Source organism: Tyto alba, unplaced genomic scaffold (genome assembly GCF_018691265.1).
Source record: "Tyto alba isolate M040663 unplaced genomic scaffold, T.alba_DEE_v4.0 Super-Scaffold_7, whole genome shotgun sequence".
NCBI classification, from domain to species: Eukaryota; Metazoa; Chordata; class Aves; order Strigiformes; family Tytonidae; genus Tyto; species Tyto alba.
Window position 1 is genome coordinate 27370720 of NW_024881328.1, and position 19629 is coordinate 27390348.

General features: G+C 41.1%; 1 protein-coding gene across 1 annotated transcript in view; it reads left to right on the top strand.

Moving 5' to 3' along the window:
- The window catches only part of UBE2E3 (ubiquitin conjugating enzyme E2 E3), a 57261-nt gene extending 38020 nt beyond the window's left edge, over positions 1–19241 (top strand). The window contains exons 4-6 of the mRNA XM_033010930.2: positions 15482–15614; positions 17386–17533; positions 18604–19241. Of these exons, the coding sequence (XP_032866821.1) occupies positions 15482–15614; positions 17386–17533; positions 18604–18701 (379 nt within the window). The 3' untranslated portion in view covers positions 18702–19241. The remainder of the gene's footprint in view (positions 1–15481; positions 15615–17385; positions 17534–18603) is intronic.
- Positions 19242–19629: the final 388 nt, after the last annotated feature.

The following is a 19629-nucleotide window of genomic DNA, read 5'->3' on the forward strand; positions in this document are numbered from 1 at the left end:
GGGAGGATGCTCAGGTTTCCGAGGTGCGTCCCAATGGCACCCGCTCCCCAGAGCCCAGTGATTTCACCCATTTCTGTGCTCCACAAAGTTCTCCCCCCATTGGACTGAAGGTCTGGTCAGGATTTGTAACTGCTATATTATTGAGCTGAGTGGATTAGTTTATGACTGTGTAGGCAGTTGATGTTTGACTAATGTAATTCTTGTTTGTAGGAAGGCTTGGCATAGCTACTTAGTTGATCTGAGAAGCACAGAAATGCCAAGCTGCAGAGTATATATAAAGCTTTAAAAATGGAAAGGAGAAAGCTAAGAAGCATCGTCAAGAATATATCATCATGATATGCTCCACTTCATTTTGCTCATCACTATCTTTATACCTTCAGTGCTTTAGTGCCTTGTATTAAAGGTGGACTGCTGTTTCTTCCATGGCTCAGATGAGTCAGTGGTTCATGAGGTCATGGCAGGTGCTGGAGGTCTCTCCGGGGCAGATCCTTAAAAGGAGGTGCCTGCTCTGAAGTGTTTGAGGCACGTGGAAGTGTTGTAGATTGACTGTTTCAGAGCATGTTAGAAGATTTATCTCTTCACAAAGTCCTACTCATAAAATTGCTGTAATAATGACTGAAATTTGTTAACATTTAAAGAAAAGAAGTATTCATAAGTTTTTAAGGCATTCAGGATAGCATGGGGAGCCAAATGCCCTGGAGGAAAACATTATAAATCTTTTTTTTTATCTTTAATACACAAAAACTTAGGGTGGGCTCCTCAGAGCTGACAAGAGTGACGGTTCCCATTGAATGCAAGAAAACCATATGGAAAAAGTCAGATAGAAATTACTGGTGTCATCACTTCAGCATCGACTCTCAGCAGGAGAATAGTACCAGATTTTGCAGTACTTCCCTTCCTAAAATAAATTTTAAACAGTTTATTGCTTTTAGTCTGATTGGAAAAAAACACTGGTGCTGCCTTAGCATTATGCTCTTGGCTCCCATATGGCATACCCACATGGGCCTCAGGTTCATCACAGCCACGTACAGGAACGGCACTGTCTTTCAGGTACTGCAGTTGCACTTCTGTAAACAGGGGCACCTCTTTGACCCCACTGGCCTGAATTCTTTTGAATGAATGAGACCTCTTTCTTCCGAAGGCAGGAGGGATGTAATGCCGTAGAAGGGTGCAGTCCTCTTTCACTGAGTTTTGCTGCTTGGGAGCTGCAACCATACTGGTGATGGAGGGATCACATCATTCTGTGCCTGCTAAAATGGGAACCTGGTGTACCCATATTCCTCCTGGATAGTTGTCCACATGTGAACACAGCCACTAATTCTATGTTTGCCGCTTTTCTTTTCAGCAACAGAGGTTTTGTAGTTAGTACTAGTGTTGGCTTGCAACGGCAACTCAACTGAAGACTGGGATTTAAGTGTCACTTAGTTTGGGAGATAGCTGCTCCTTCTGTAGTGACAGCTCCTGTAAACATAATGTTTCCTGAATGCTTTTGTGAAAATAATCCTCTGAGAACAATATTTTAGATACTTAAATTAGTATTTTGGAGGGAGAAAAGATTCTACCCGTAGCACATGATCTTCAGCTACCAAGAAGTATGGTTTATTTTAGGCTTGTTCTCCGAAATGCATGCATCTAAATATATTTAATAGAGTGCTGAAAAAGGTTATTTATTTTTATGCCACATAGTCTGCAGCATCCACAGGGTAGAATTTGTACCAAAAAAAAAGTGAAGGTACTTCTTCCAGGTTTAGTTATGACAGAGTCTTTCCAGAGCGGGTAGCATCCAGCAGCCTGAGTGTTTTGTCCAAGGCGAAAGTTCTTGCTTTGTTTCTTTTGGCCAAAAAGATTGAAATAAAGCTCCTTTGATGTTAAACAGGACATTCCCACTATACAACTAGCAAAAAGCTCTATGTTACCCATTCCTCTTGGCCCAGGGTGTAGGACGTGTTTCCTAGGTAGTTCGGAGTTACCTTTCCTTCCAGAGCATGATCAGGCATTTGCTTTGCAATCGGTTGCTCTGTGGAGATGCTACCAGCCACCTTCAGTGGTCGTTCAAACCCCTCCCAACAGCTCTGCCAGTTGAAGGATATATGTGAGTGGAGGTCTGTATTCCTGCTTCATACTAAGTCCATATGGTTACTTGGTGCGGACCCCTCTGAAAGAGGTTAGGGAGAATTGACAGTCTCCTGTGTCAGCACTACTGCAAGAGCAGAAATACTCAACTGACTAACCCTTCACTCTTCATCTTTTTCACTATATCCCCCAAGAGGAGGCAACTGAAAATAATTTCTGTTCATGTCATTTGTAGACTTGAATGCTTAACACTGTGCAGAATATCTCTGCATTGCCACTAGCAGTTATTGGGAGTAAGATTTTGTAGACAGAACAGTTGCATCCGAGCAAATGTCTGCCTTGGTCCACTTTTCAGCCCCACTTAAGATTTTCATTTAGGTTGTCCTCAATAAGCGCAGCATTTGAGTGGCCATATGTTTGGCAAAACACATACATAATTTACAAGCATTGTTTGTATTCATTTTTGTAGTTCTAAAGTTATTTTAAAGAAACAGCCCAAAGCACTTCTTCCAGAATTAATACATTTTCACATAAATCTTGAAATGCCTGTACTTCTGCTTAGGTCTCCTGAAAAGTGCACTTAGTTCATTAGTTTCATGCTGAACTGTTAACGTTTTAGGCTGTTTTATTAGGAGAGAACAAAGAACTCCTGGCTTGTTGAAAATTTGTTACACAAAAATAAGGATGAAAACGTTCCAGAAGAGCTGATGTTAGGCATTGCAAACTGGATGAAGTTGTGCAGATTGGAAAGATTTACAAGACATCTGGTAATTAGCTTCCAGCTCCTATGGAGTCCTGCCCTGTGAAAGCTGCTGCTGCCTGCACTGGAGGGGGAGCAAGAGGGAGATGAAGAGTAACCCTGAAATACTTAGATCTTTGTATTCACAAATTATCAGTGGACTATTGAAGAATCTCCGGGTACCTCTTTGGAAATCTACCTCTTAACAAAAAAATGCCCGGCATCTACCCCCTTGCAGGATTATCTCCTCTGCTGGCATTTGCTTGGCGCAGTGGGGGAGGAGGAGCAAGCTCTCAAAGAGCTGTTTATGACTCTCCCCACCTGAGCCAATCTGCCAGTCTACCCCACACCAGCTCGCTGCGCTCCCCAGGGACGGCACCCCAGCTGGGAATGGCTGGAGTGCGACCGGCTGAAGTTACCTCCCTCTGCCTGGCCCAAAATGCTGGTGATGCTTGGGACTGCTCTTAGAGCTGGGCACCTGGTGAGGAACCTTCTCCTGGGAGGTACGGCAGCACGCTGGGATGCCAGGGACCCAGAGCCAGGCCGCAGAGTTTGATCCTTTCATTATTACTACCATTGTTGTTGCTGTTTTTATTGTTTATTACTACTACTACTGTTATTTTCCAGCACTATTTTTTAAATTTAGTTAAGGAAGATTTAAACAAGAAGAAAACTTGCCATTTGAATTTGGTTTGTACATTGTCTCTTGGGAGCACCTTTCTGTACCCTGGTTATAGGTTAAAGTGTGTTTGTGTGGTTTCTGAAGGTCAGGCGTATGAACCTTCACGCACTGAATGGGAATTGCTGAGACCTGGTGCTTTGGTTACTTTTCAGAGACTTGAGAGATTTTGCTTCTGTACCCCATTCCGTCCCTTACCTATACAGTCAGTTTTAGCAAGTCATTGCCCTGTCATGTTTATTATTCCGTCTGTAAAACAGGATATTGATCTTGTCTTAGACACCTTGCAGTAAAATGGTTAAGATCAAAATGATGTATTTACTACTACTTTTTCTTTGTTACAAATATTTAATCATCTAAACATTGGTAATGAATCCCAGCAGGCTAGCTACTAGTAAAAAAGTTTACCCTTTCAGCTCTGAATCTGTTAAGTACAATGAGCAGGCAGCCTGACTTAAGTTAATTTTTCTAGCAGTGCTGTATTTTAAATTAGGCATTTGCAGCAAAGACTGAGCTTTATTGAGATTAGTTATCAAAAAGAACATTATTTTTCCTAGATTGCAAATGTAAGCAAATGTGTGGTTAATGATGCTCACTGAATTACAACTGACTGAGAGTATGAAGGAAGTAGAGTTATGTATAAATATATAATATTAGGACATGTTGGAAGAGGTTAGACTTAATTTGTATATAACCCAATGAATCTTGCAACAGTAGTCATTAAGCATATTCTTTCCACTGATAAATCATGCTTATAGTCTCAAATAAAAACTGTACACAGTCTGAGCCTTTTCTTTTTGAGATCACAGACATTCTGTGTCCGTGCTGTAGCAGTACCTCATTCCTGATTGCAGTGCAACTGGTGCTGCAACCTGATCTATTGGAAAGAAGGATTTAGCGCCCAGGAAGAGGTCGGTGCTGTCCCTGTGCCCGAGGTGCTTTGCTCAGGGTCTGAGTTGCTGTATCCTACTGCAGGCAGGAAACTGCCACTTCCAAACAGCTGCCTTGAATCTGGGCTGGGGGGGGGGAAGCTTACATTTCTTTTTAATTATAGTTCTGAACAGGCAGGCAGATGTGTAAAAAGCTGGAATAAAGTTGCAGCGTATCACATTTGCAGCATATCATAGTCCACTGGTACCAGTGGTTCAAGCTCTACAGCAAAGATCTGTGCAGGTCACAAATTTCTTAGTTCATCCTGAGCAGTGGCAGCTGTCTGAGAGGGGGGGTACAAAGCTCTGCTCCCAAGGCTAACCCAAACAGCTTCTGCTCCATATGCTACAGCTGTCTCTGCAGAGAACATTCGTTTGGAAGAGTTACTCACTAAATTAACATCGTTAGAGGGAGCAATAGTTGGGCTGGAGCGAGCTTTTCAATAAACAGATTTTACTGAGTGAGACTTGTTTCACTTAGATGTTTATTGACTTCTTTTTTCCCTTGAAAGATTATTATTTTCACTTTTTTCTTTAGTATACTTTTGTGGAGTAAAATGAACTAATATCAGACATTGATTTCTTTGTATTTGTATGCATGATGCTTTCTCCATTCCTTTGAATTGCTGTGCTTTTGGAATGAAAACTGGTATTCACAGGGTTTTTTAATGCTTTTAATACACAAGTTACATTTATATCCACTCTGTACCAAGTGTTGCTTCAGCAATCCAATTCTGCACTATACAAAATGGGTTCCTATCCTCAACTGGTTTTGTTTTGAAATTCTCCAAATATTCATATTCGGCTAGTGAAATGTGCATTCTTGAGCTAATGTTGAGTGGCATTCCTCAGGGGTCGGTGCTGGGACAGGTGCTGTTTAACATCTTTGTTGGAGATATGGACAGTGGGATTGAGTGCAGCCTCATCAGGTTTGGTGATGACACCAAGCTGTGCGGTGCAGTCGACACGCAGGAGGGAAGGGATGCCATCCAGAGGGACCTGGGCAGGCTGGAGAGGTGGGACTGTGCAAACCTCATGAAGTGCAACAAGGCCAAGTGCAAGGTCCTGCACATGGGTCAGGGAGATCCCAAGCACAAATACAGGCTGGGCAATGAGTGGATTGAGAGCAGCCCCACAGAGGAGGACTTGGGGGTGTAAATTAATGGGAAGTTCAGCATGATCCAGCAATGTGCACTTGCAGCCCAGAAAGCCAGCTGTATCCTGAGCTGCATCAAAAGAACTGTGACCAGCCTGCTGAGGGAAGTGATTCTCCCCCTCTGTTTTACCCCCCTGCAGCACTGTATCCAGCTCTGGGGCCCCCAACGTAAGAAAAACACGGACCTGCTCGAGCAAGTCCAGAGGAGACCACGAAGATGATCGGGGGGCTGGAGCACCTCCCTTATGAAGACAGGCTGAGAAAGTTGGGGTTGTTCAGCCTGGAGAAGAGAAGGTTCCAGGGAAACCTTATAGCGGCCTTCCAGTACTTAAAGGGGGCTACAGGAAAGCTGGGGAGGGACTCCTTGTCAAGGAGGGTAGGGATAGGACAAGGGGTAATGGTTTTAAACTGAAAGAGGGTAGATCTGGATTAGCTATATGGAAGAAATCCTTCCCTGTGAGGGTGGTGAGGCCCTGGCCCAGGGTGCCCAGAGAAGCTGTGGCTGCCCCCTCCCTGGAAGGGCTCAAGGCCAGGTTGGACGGGGCTTTGAGCAGCCTGGTCTGGTGGAAGGTGTCCCTGCCCATGGGACTAGAGGATCTTTAAGGTCTCTTCCAACCCAAACCTGTCTATGATTCTAATGTTTTAGCACCTGAATCAAGTCTGCCTTGTGCTCAGTATGGGACAGTTACTGCTCATATTGCTGGGTCACTGTACAGCTTATGTACTAAATGGACAGAGTGGAATGGTGAATGTAGGGAATTGTGTTAACCAGCGTGGGAACAGGACCAAAGAGAGGCCTTCTGAACACTGGACTGTTGCGTTGAACAGGGTTCTTGGTTTTTAGCTAACCAGATTCACACCCCTTCAAAACAGCTAACTTCTTTCAATTCAGATAATGTAGCTAGCAACAAAAGCAACAGAAGCCATGAAGTGACCCCAACCATGTTCGGAAATGAGCCAGACTTGAGAAGTCATCCTTATTGTGCAGGAGGTGTGGAAGGTCTTTGTATATCACCTGGGAAAGGTCAGGTTTACTTTTCAGAAATAGACCCTTTTAATAGTTACAGAGATTTCTGCCAGACTTTTATGGCTTCAAGTTAGGCATGCAACGTGGAACTGTGGCATGGCATGTTCTGTTTTGTTCAGCTGTACAGTCTGATGTGGAAATGGATGGAGGCAAGAGGGAGGACGTATTTAAAAATAGTAACAGAATTATGTTTGGAAGTAAGCCTATGCTAGAAGGTTAGAAGTCTGAACCAGGAACCGACTTAGATGATGATAATGCAGACTTCTTTTGAGAGAAGACATTCAGTGCTTGCTACAGGGCAACATTCAGGAAGTTAGTGTGAAACAACTGAAAGTATGAAATTAATAGACATGTATTAAAGATCATTAAATCCCTAAGTAGGTGCTTCTTACTCAGTGTTAGTGTTTTAATGGCAGCGGGCTGTCCAATTGACTGGTGTTTTCTCCATCTCAGTGGCGGCAAACAGTAACTTTGTTGCTGAAGTTGCAAGCTGATTTTTTTGGCAGGGGGAGGAGGGGAGGCAACTTGTAGCTGTGTTGCTGTGAAGTGGTGGAGGAGCCCGATCTCTGACGTTCCAGAGGAAGAGGAGGAGGAGGAGGTTCCACTATGGTAGCACCAGGCACATTGGGTGTTCATCTTCTTGACAGGTGGATACACCCACATTTCAGTGAAGGTGACTTCCCAGCAATTCTGTCTTTCCTGGTCCTTCATGAAGTACCCGAATAAATCCTGTTCACTAAACTGCACCTTCTCCTTGTACAATATTAGAAGAAAGTTTTACCACAACATTAACACCATTCACAAGTTTAATCATGGAGTCTGCCTTTAGGCTTGAATTGTCAGACTGTGATAATTCACTTATGTGAACTATCTGTCTCGAGCACTGTTCATAGGTGGAATTCCTTTCAATTTTTGGCTGAAGATATTTTCCTTAAAAAACAAAACATAATCCACGGAGCAGTGGAAGATTACTTTAATACATCACTCAGTATTTGAAATTGCCAAATGTTTAGGTATTTGGGGTAGGTCGATAGCTGGGAACTTATTTGAACAGCTCTAGTTGACTTGTAGGCTTAGCCTGTTGAAAATTGCCCAGCTACTGTTCCTAGGCATGAATCTTTGTAAGTTTACTACAGTTTTAAAGCCAGTTGTATTTTTAGATTACCTGGGTCTTTTAGTGAAATTAATGGTTTTAACTGTTCTTCCTCCATCTAAAGTGTGTGTGTAAAGGATATTGGTAATAATAAATTTTCTTTGTTGACATTAAAAGTGTCATTGAAAATACTTGTAGGAAATCCTAAACTAGATTTCTCAGTGTCACTTAACTTTTTGACATGGGGATTTTGCAGTGAATAGTAGAGGTGACTGATGTCTAAAACACGTATATGCCACAGAACTATTGAATGAGCTACTGCTAGTGTAATCTCAGTTCAGTGGGTAAGGTGTTGGCCTGGGATTTGGGAGATTTACATTGCAATCATAGTCTACATCACATGATTTCTCAATGACATTAAGCAAATGATCTTGTGTCCAGGTGCCTCCATTTTGTGTATTTGTGGTCAGACACCCTATGGACTATGGATAATTTCTCTAGTGTGGGCATGTGAGAGGGATTTCTATGCAAATTTCAAGATATTTAAAATTAACCAAATGCTCAGCACAAACTTTCTTCATGTCTCTGAGTCCTGTGTTTTCTCTGTTTTCAAAAAAATTCATGTTTAGTAAACTTTTTATGTATTGCCTGAGTAGTATATATTTACAACTTCTCTGTCAAGAGCATAGATAGAAACAATCTAATATGTTTTGTTACCTGGTTTAAATTCAGTATTTCTGTTGTAACTTAGCAAACTACATTCTGGGGTTAGTTATTTTTCAAAAGAAAAATCACAGGAATTCTGCTTCTGTAATTGGCTATGGTTGTTCTCAAGAATGGAGAGAACTTGAGCAGACTTCTAACAGCAGCAAGAAAGGTATTAGGAGCTAGCAGGCATAGAAAGAGGAAAGTAAAATTGAGCTACTGTAGCAATGAACTAATTTAATGGGGCTTTTGGCAGTGGAAAAACTTATCAGCTTTCCAAAATGCTTTACTTGAGTTATCTACATATTACAGTTTAGATGAAATTATCAAATGATTTGTTACTCAGCTTCCTTTAGTAACAACAGTGTATATTCTTCTACTAATGGCAAGTTTAGTGCTGGAGGTTTTAATCATCTAAAACACTACAATCTGGCATCTTTCTCTTTAGGGTGATTAATAGCAGATCTGCACTTGGTTAAATTCCCCTAATGGTACAATTCGATGTGAACGAAGTACAGCCACATGATTACATTTCCAAGCCGGACTGTGCAATCTAAAGTTTATGCCCTCTTTATGCTGGCTGCAGGAGGACAAATGATACCTGATTAAGCATAAAGCCTGGTGTTACTAAAGCTAATCCACTGACGTTTTTGGAACACGTACAGTTTGGCCAAGTTAGTTTACGTTGGATCAGCACTTTGCTTTGAATAGCCACGCTGCTTTTGATCTGGTAGGAGGAGCTCTCGAGTTGGATTTACTGTTGCATCGAGCCATGCCCTCAGGCACAAGTCCTGCACTGCTTTACAACCAGCTGAATTAGCAGGGGATCCATGAGTTTAAAATAGGCGGTTTTTTTAGCAGTAGTTTCTAGATTTCAGTCTTAAGGGCATGATAGACTTTAAGGAAGTGACAGAAGTGAAGGTTTGTACAGTGAACTAGAGTCCGTGTATCCTCACTTACACAAAGCCTCTGTGGATCTGCTAGAAGCAGTAAATAACCTTTTTCAGCCAACAGATGTAGCAGATAGTTCAGTGGCAGGTAAAACAAGAACAGTTGTAGCTATATAAAGAACGCAATAGACTGAAACTTTTTTTTTTTTTTGGTAAGAAATTGGGCATAACCTGAAAACCTTAATAATCTTATCAAAAAGCATTTTCAGCGTGGATTTGATATGTTGCTGTAGACAACCCACATGTGTCCATCCCTAGAAAAATGCTGTAGTCCAAAAATCAGGGCTATGCTTGAGGCTCTTGCAGTGAAACCAGTATGCTTTCTGTGTGTAGAGGATGTACTGTCCATATTCTATAAGTAAAAGTGCTTAGGCACTGGTGCTGGTAATATGAACACTGTGAATAAGTACTCCAGAAAGCCCTGTAAACGAGGCATTGAAAAATAAAGAAAATGGAAATTGCTGTCCATGCTTGTCAGTTTTCAAATGTCACAAGACTGAAAGCCACTAATGTATTTTTTTTTAATTAATGTTAATTTCCTTTCTTGTGCTCTGTAACCAAAAATACAAGAGTGCCTCCATAATTGGAAAAAGAGGATTAAGAAGAGGTAATGGATACATTTTCTTCAAAATGTTGAAAATATCAAAGCAGGAGAATAATCTGAGCATCTTTCGATTCCCATGTTTAATATTAAAATACAACTAGCAGTAAGTGCTTTGTGCTCAGGGCTTTCCCCTTCCACTGGAGACGAGTTCATTGGGCTCAGAAGCTTAGATGGTGCGTCAGGCAGGCTCATTGCAGATGGGAGCTGTGTATTTGCCTGAACTGTATATGCTGGTAGGATCCACCACAGCCCCGTGAGTCTCTAGTCGCCCAGTACTTAACCAACAGGTTTAGCTGAGACACTGCTGTCCAGAACCAAACCTTCTGTGCTGCTTACATGCTGAGCATCTTTCTTACAGAAGCGTTTGTAAAACTCTGTTTCTGAAGCTGTGTTGGGGATTTTGCAGAACTCACTATGTAGCTTTATGAAGTGGATTTTTCAAGCACAAGGTTGTGGAACATATTTAAGGGCATTTATTCATCCTTTCATTAGTACCTTCAGCTGAATGAAGAAAAATCAAAAAAGATATCTTATTCCTTTCTTAAAGCACTATCTTCACTTACATTGCTGTAAAAGTTATAGTTAAAGCATCGTGACAGAGTTGCTGCGGTTGAGCAGTCTGTGAAGAGCTTCAGGAGTTTTGCTGAATCTCATCTTGAGATAAAAGTTTGGGGAGGATGGAGGGGACTCTTTCCTTACGTAACTCTCATTCCAGGTACCCCATTTGGTTTGTTAACTGCTGCCTTTGTGATACCTGCCTGGGTATCAGACCTAAGGGTGGCGCATTTGAAAGGAGAATGTAGGAAAATATTCCACCACTTAAATTGGTGGGCATCCTGGGATATAGACCCGTACCTTCAGTTTTACGGCACCAATGACATTTCTTGTAAGACTGTTTTAGAGTCTGACAGGCTTCGCTGTCGGGAAGCTTCCTAAAAAACAGATTTTCCCCCGCCCCCCCCTTGGTTATATCCTATTACAGACCCAAATTGTTTCTCCTAATAAAACATAGCACAGGGTTGACATTAAAGCTAGCTAAATTACATTTTCCTTCACTCTTTCTTCTTAATTACCCCAGTCTCAGTACTCTGAAGTTGCATCCTGTCACCAAATTTAGAGCTCTGTGTTTCAGTGAAGTGCTGTCGACAGGAGAAGCGCATTTAGCAAGTGCAGAAAGCAGCATGCTAGTAGCATCATGTAGATTGGAAATTTCTTATCCTAGTTTCTCATCTTGTAGCTAGTTCCATATGGACAGCTTTAATGCATTTTGATTTAGTGAATTGTAACAAATGCTGAATTCTGATTTCTGTAACCACTGCGTCAGGAGTCTAACAGACTTCTTGCTGGTGTGAATGCTGCTGCATCCATGTGAATGCTCATAACACTGTGCTGGAAAAGCTGTTCTTCATCTTCGTGAAACCTGAGAGCCAGGGTTCAGCAGAGTTAGGTTTAAAGGACCTGGTATGACCCCATGGGCTCCCAGAGTTTAACCTCACATCTTCTCAAATTCACTATCTGAAGTCGCACTTGCAGATTAAATCCATTCAGTGAACTAGCTTGGATAGAGCGTGGTTATAAATCCTTTGTCTTATCTGGATCAGGTATATATCCCTCAGTGAAGTGGCATAAATGAATATTTACTTAGGAAGCAGATGTAGCCAGTTAACTTTATTCTGTCAATTTATCTAATTTATCTTAAATCAATCTAGCTTTTATGTATGAAGTAAAAACCTTTTAATTTTGCAAATAATATTTTGTCATCTCAATTAATTTGCTTTGTTATTTTGTCTGAGATTTTTTTAGTCCATATTTTAAAAAATAAATCAAGTGGCTCTTTTACTGAGAATATATTAGTGGTGCCTTTACTGAATCTGCAATATTCTGTAAGCTAATGTAGAAGGGCAGCAGGCTGGTAGCAATGAACTGCACATGTATGCTGTGTAGCCCAAACACTGAGGTTGTCATCAGATCTGTTGCTCCATCAAGATTTTGTGTTTTAAAGGACAGAATAAAGGATGACTTTGTGTCCATATGGATTCCATGGAGGAAGTCAGAAGGAGCTGAGTCTTCCAGTGATGAGAAAAAGGGAAGAAAACCATGTAAACTCCCCATTGTAGCACTCTGCCTGGGGCATTCTGTCCAGTGTGGCAGACCGCGAGAAGGGCTCCTGGGCTGTCACTCGCTGCAGCTCTCAAGGTTTGAGGTGAGGTGCTTGAAGCCTATGCTTGCAATAGGAAAGAGCGTCTGCTGAGTAGAACTTCAGGGAATAAAGAACTCGAAGTACAGCGCCTAGAAGCACCTCCTGTGGCAGCCTCTTCGCTGCCCATCAGAAGCAGGAAGGTGTTTCTTCTGGGTGTATCAATGCAATAGAAAATTGCAGACGGAGTAAAGCTTCCTTATTCCCAGCTTTCAGCCCAGGTAATTTACTGTCCTCTGGGGGAACGGAGAAGTTAGATTTTCACCAGGGAGCGGCAGTTCCCTCCTTGTGGCTTTTTGCAGCACCGAGACGATGCTCTGCAGCGAGGGAGGGTCGGAGGCAGTGACTGCAGTGGGGCTCCGGCACCCGCTCGCAGCGCAGGACACAGCTGAGGTGTTGCCTGAGGCAGGACTGCACTTCTGCTCTTCTCTGCAGTCATCCAAGTCGGTGTAACCCCAGTGTCCTGTCCTGGTGGAAATCATTGCAGAGGCAGAGCCTGCCGTGACTAGGTCTGGTATGTTCTGCTGAGCCTTAAGGAATGTGGATTAGTTTACTTCCAAAAAAGATTACCTTGGTATGTATACAAAAGACAAAGTAGAGTATGGCTGGCTGAGGATGATCCCCAGTGGAAATACACAGGTTGTAGAAGCCAAGTGTGATGTCTCGTCTCTGCTCTTTAATCTCGTGTCTCCTCACATGATTAGTGTAGTAATTGTGGGGATTTTCAGGTTGCTAATGAAGCAGGGGTATCTTTTACACCACGGGAAGTGAGACACCACTTCGGCTATTAAATAGAAATTTCACAAACCTCAACCAGGTGTAATGAAATTGTTCAATTTAACAATTTTCTCCTTATCTGAGTGTGGTTATTGTTACAGCTCTGTGTTACTTTTAACATTGCAGCAATCTTTTTTCAGCAGTAGGAGGGGGTTCGAACATAGTGTTTTCTTTCTCTTACAAGGCTGGGAATTCCCCTTCTCGTGTCCTAACCCAATCCTTCTATGTATCGCTTGCAGTACCATAGAAGAGGATAGCAGATAGTAATAGGCAGAGAGTTATTGCACTTAGCTTCTGGCTACTAGCTGTCAGATGCCCTTGCTCTGACTGGTGAGTGATTACCAGATAGTTTGGCACCGGATTGGTGCCACACTTAATTGTGACTGATGCATTGGGCTGAAATATGTCACTAATTTAATTCAGCTATTTCATCCAGCTGTTAGAGGTGTATGAAAAAAAACATACCTGATACACGAGGCAAGAGCAGTAACCTCTGCATTAAACTATAAACCAGTCATTAGGACATCTAATGCTGAAATTGAATTGCTCCATAGAAATTTGGTTTCCAAGCACAATACTAATTAGCTGTAAGCTTGATGAATGTCAAGAATTAATTAAAACATTTCAGTGGCCTGTGTGCATTTTAAATATTGTCATTATTGCCCCAATATTTTCAGTTCTTACACTAATTGCTTTTTAGAGAGCATGAATGGAATTATCTTCTGGAGTGACTGAGGGTACAAACGGTTCATTACATCATTGAAAATGGACCTCCTGCTCTGGATTTCCCTTTTTTCTTTCCTAAAATTTATCTACTGTTTTTCTTCCACTTTTGTGCATGCATTGCAAATAGAAAGGTAAGATCAGTCATTTTAGACCCAAACTTTATTTTGACAGCACTTCTAGTTTTTCTTCCTTAGCTGTGCTCTGGAAGCCAGCACATCATTGTTACCTACTTTCGTTTTGGCAACAGGAAAATAGCTACAGCTCCATCAAATAATCTTTTGGTTTAAATTAAATAGGATGTCAGCCAAACTCCATGATTATTTTGTCCTGTTAATGAAAGGCCTGCAACAGTTTAAACATTTGCTACATGAAACGTCTGCAAGATAAAAAACATGTTGGGAAATTATGAATTGAAAGGGAATTCATAATCAAAATCAGCTTTTGGTTGTTTCTTGAAGATGATCTTAATGTAAAAACAGTTAAATTGTTGGTGCGGGAGTTGGAGATGCATAGTGTAGACTGCTCATATTCCTTGTCTCTGATGAGGGTCTCCACATGGTTGGCTACATAGCAAGGGTGAATGTCCAACATGCCATGTTACAGACTGCGGACATATGTATGACAAATACATGAGGTGATGTGACACGGGAGGAGTCTTAACACTTGGAGGGCTTGTAGGGAGGCTCCTCAGAGTGTTGAGCAATGCCAGAAACCACAAACGCCCAGGCTACAGCTTGGTGCCATGCCCTGTTGCTTGCTTCATGTGCAATCACATATGACAGGCCTCAGGGCCGGTTCCTTGGGACCACAGGGGGAGGAGGATGGGGACGTTTCACCACATGTCTGCTGCTGAGGTGGGGAGGATTGAGAGGATCTCTGCATGGATGTGATGAATCCAGCATCCATGCGTGAGCTCAGTGGCGGTGTTTTCCGTAGCAGTCAGTTTGGATCTCAGCGGTTCAGATTCAGGACCTTTTGCAGAAGGTTAGGTTAGTTTTTACCTGGAGACTTGTTTGTAGAAATAAGCCTGTGCTTGATTTTTTTGTTTGTTTGTTTTTATGAGGAGGTTACATGGTTACTGTGTGATAATAGCATTCAGTTCAGTATGGTGGCTCAGAAGTTGAGAAAATGCTTGTTCATTATCTCTTCTTTCAAGGCTTTACTTCAATAATTAATTATGCAGTAACCCTTCCCCTAGTGAGAAATGCATTCAGTATAGTACTTCTTAAAATAAACTATTTTTGGCTAGTAATCTCAGTGCTGATTGCCTGGAGGCATAACACAAATATATCCTGAAGAAAACAGCTATTTGGATTGACAGTGCTGTAAGAAGCTCAATTCCAGGTTACTTGATTCTGTCTCTCCCATTCCCAGTTTTCCTGCCCAAGGGTATAACATTTCACTCTCGCCTGTGAAACAAGTGGCAATAAACGTGCATCAATATATGTGTAAGTCACATTTTTTAATGAAGGTATGATCCGTTTAATGCCTGGAGAAGATGATTGTGGTGTCCTTGGAAGGGCATCATGTAGAACCCTGGGGCAACCACATGCTCGAGAAAGCAGATCTGGGGGATGTTTCAGACAGTGACAGCCCAGTAGCTCATGATCAATCTGCTTCATTGTTGTATCTCCAAAAGGACAGCAGAGCTCCTAGCTTTTGTGCCTGTATAAAACACTGAGCCCACTGAAATCCGTTGGAAATTAGGCAGATGTTAAAGATAGGCAAATGGTTTGTGTTACAAACTGAATGCAGAAGGAAATCCATAAAACACCTCTCTCAAAGGTATACCTGACTCTTTCTTTCTCTCCTCTTTTCTTACACAGTGCCGGTCCTAAAGGAGATAACATTTATGAATGGAGATCTACTATACTCGGACCTCCAGGTTCTGTATATGAAGGAGGTGTTTTTTTCCTGGATATCACATTTTCATCTGACTATCCATTCAAGCCACCAAAGGTAAGGGTAAGGTTTTTATTGTATTTATAATTTTTTCACATGAGAAGAGTGTAACTTGCAGTGAGTGCTCATTGCTTTCTGAATATCAAATTTGTTTATGATCTCTTGAAAACTACAAGTCCAAAATCTTGGCTCGCGGTTTCAGAAAATTCCTGTGTCTAATTTATTTCATGATTACCACAGTCAATACTGATTTCCGAGCTTTATGAAGTGATAAATGAGATGATAATTCTGATCAAGAGTTAAGATTCAAGAAATCTTAATTTTAACAGAAAACAGCACAAGACCTTCTTATGCTTCCATCTCCTCAATTCAGCTACTAAAATACATGTATAATAAACTGGTTTTTGTCATGAACCAGATTCTATATTATATATTTTCACCTATTTTTTAGCAAAATAACAGAAAGCTAAAATAAGTTTAGACAACTAGAGTGATATATTGTGACTTCAAATTGGGTAAATTATTGTGATGATTTCCATTATTGTAAAATGTCAATCTATTTACTACCAGTAAGATCAGCAACCTTGTTTGATAATATTTTTAAGCAAAACTCTTTTTATTAAATTAAACTAATCTAAACTTAAAATTTCATTCCTTGCTCAGAAGTAGTATGGACACTTAAGAAATTATAATTTACTAACAGATATCCAAGAAGTTAAAGGTTGTTCCCTTCTTCTCTCCCTCAATGCCAAATTACAACTCTTGACCAAATCACCAGAAAGGACACTGCTGACATTCGCAGAGACTTAAATACATTCTACCACACAACACTTCTATGACTTATGACTCCTGTGGCTATAATGTTGTTGTTATAAATCAAATACCTTTTCTCATTCCCAGGGGGATTACAGCATAAAGAATAATATAATCTCTATGTTTCACACTTCTCTGAAACCCACAAAATTTAATATTCTCTGAGTTAAGATTGTTATAATGAAGTGATGAAGAGTTTTAGACAAATTCTTCATTAAAATCTTGTAGATTTTTTTTTAGAGCAAAATAATTTTTGAATTTTCAGTAGTTTCAGAAAACATGATGGATTTTTTCCCCCCTGCATCAGTATGAAAAAGTAAATTTTCCTCAACTTCTTGTGCTTTATGTAGTTAAAGCATTTGACGATTTCTAACTGCTTATTTGTGCAGAGTAATGCTTGCATGCTCTACCAATATTAGTCTGAAATAATTTAAAACCAAGGATGGTGTTAGTGTGATAGCATTGTTTTGGCTGTATATCATGTCCTGCCTAATGAACGGTAACGCAAAGATTCTATTGCTAATTTGAACAAGAATAATACAGTACTCCAGTTTTAAATATTAATTTTCATGGTCTATATCTAGGGTTTTGAAAGAAAGGATCAACTAACACTGCACATGCAGCCAAATTCTGTCTACTTCTTCACCTTCAGAAACCACAGTAAAGTTACATTTGTGATGAGATCATTCTTGACATGTAATATGTTCATTAAATAGCGTACAGGACCACAAAACAGGTTCTATTTCTTGTGGGTACCAGACAGCGCCTGTATGAAAGCAGGTTATGCACCAAAGGTCTCCATGGTAGATTTCTTAAAGGTCGCCATGACTACAGTAAATACACACACTTCTGTTAAATAATTGTGTTTTTAAAAAATGAGCAGAGAGGAGCTGCCTCCACAGAAGCTCTGCAGAACTGGGAGAGCCCCCAGGTGCTGCTGCTGCTCAGCGACAAAGGGGCAGCATCCCTGGGCAACGCTGGGTGACTGACTCTGTCTCTTATGCTCCGATTCTAGGTTACTTTCCGTACCAGAATTTATCACTGCAACATCAACAGTCAGGGCGTCATCTGTTTGGATATCCTGAAAGACAACTGGAGCCCTGCTTTGACTATTTCAAAGGTTCTGCTGTCTATTTGTTCTCTTCTGACAGACTGCAACCCAGGTAAGGAGCTGATTGTTTACTAAGAGTCCACTCTTAGTCGTTTGACTTAGTTGCCATGGAATATAATTTTTATATTCTATTGTATGCAGATCAAATAAAAACTAATATTTTAAAAATTGGGGGTGAAACATTCCTGCTTGGATGCAGTCCCTCGTTTAATGGCACTTTTTGCTCCCGTGGCACAACAGAAAGTCAATAGCATTAAGCCCTTTTTTTCCCAAGGTATGGTGGAGCACATCAGCTGATGTAATTGAAGGTCTGTATTGCAGGAGCTCCAGCAAGTGAGTGGTTGATCCAGGAAAGCAATAAAGTTCTCTTGAGTTATAAACTCATAAATCCTGCAGGTCAGAAGGGGCTGCAGGAAGTCCCTTCTCTTAAGACAGCAACTGAAACGTTTAATCTTGTGAATGTGAGAAGGATGATGCTCAGAGATTTTTCCCTTTTTCAAAGAGAGTTCCTTGTGCCCGTTGGGAGGGGAGGAACTCCACTGGAAGCAGTACAGTTTCTCAGCAACAACTGTGTGGCCGATGTCATTAGGCACTGAATGCTAATTGCCTGCAGTCAGGGCAGGAGCTGAGGAGTAGTGCTAAGATGAGAGTTCATTTACAGAAGACTAGTAATGATCAGGGAGAAATAGATTATCCTCCTTGATACAAAAGTTTGATGACTCTTGAAGCATCCTGTATCCCCCTCAGTGCGTGTCCTACAGTCCTGATACCCTAATGTACCCTAGTCTTGTCCAGCCCTGTGGCAGGAGTGTGCATGTGTCCCGCACCCGGCAGCCCTTCCAAAAGGGTGAAAGCAGGGCACCTGGCTGGGGCAAGAGTCATTAGTGTGCAGGTAACCTCCACAGATTTTTCTGCTTTCTTTTTCTGTCCATTATGCCTTGTGTGCTTTCTCTTGGAAATGTCTTGTATAATAGGAGCCCCACTATGCCTCACAGCATTTTCTCGCCTGACAAAGACTGTATTTTGGAATAGATTCTGTGTTTTAAATCACGTATGTGTTTGGTTTGGGGTTTTTTTAAGTTGTAGAATGGTTTCTAATGCATCTTCCCCTGCCTTTTGCAGCTGACCCTCTGGTTGGAAGCATAGCCACTCAGTACCTGACCAACAGAGCAGAACATGACAGGATAGCCAGACAGTGGACCAAGAGATATGCAACATAAATGACAAACTGCTTGTGCAGTGTGAAGGTGCAGAAGGCAGCTTTGCAGTGTGCAACAAATCTTTATAGCCTTTACAATACGGACTTCTGTGTATATGTTATACTGATTCTACTCTGCTTTTATCCTTTTGAAGACTGGGATACTGCCCCCCAAAAAGGTAAATGCTATCAGGAGTAGAAATTTGTAGCTGTAGATTAGTTATGTTTAAAATGCCTACTTGCAAGTCTTGCTTCTTTGGGATATCAAAATGTATTTTGTGATGTACTAAGGATACTGTTCCTGAAGTCAACCAAATATTATAGTGCATTTTAGCCTAATTCATTATCTGTATGAAGTTATTAAAGGTAGCTGTAGATTACTAGGAATTATGTCATTTGTATTAAACCCAGATCTATTTCCAATATGTGGTACATGCTGTTGTGAAAACTGTTTTAACTTTTACCTTTGTCAGTTTGTAATGAAAGGATTTCCTTTTTCCCTTTGTAGCTCAGAGAGCACCCAGTGTATCATCTCAAACACAATAAACATGTTCCCCAAGGAGTAGTTTCTTTGTTTTCCTATTTTAAATTAATATTTGAATAAATTTAATTATAGTAACAAGGCAGGGCCAATGTATCACAGATCCCTGTGGATAATCTTTAAATTAATATACATAAGCAAAAGCTTGATATTAAATGCTTAATGCACACCTGTGGATTGTTTAAGTTTTCCCTGTTTTGTTTTTAACAGAACAAATGTCATTTCTACAATTTCCTTAAATTGAATACTGTTCGACTCTTTCTCAAGTTGGAATGAGAGCATTGCGTACGCTTACTCCAGAAGTTCATGTAGCTGGTTGCTTCAGGGCCAGTCCTGCTCTCGTAACAGACTGCCCGAGTCTTGCTACTGATTTTTTTTGCAGGACAAGGGCCAAGTTAGAGATAGTCTG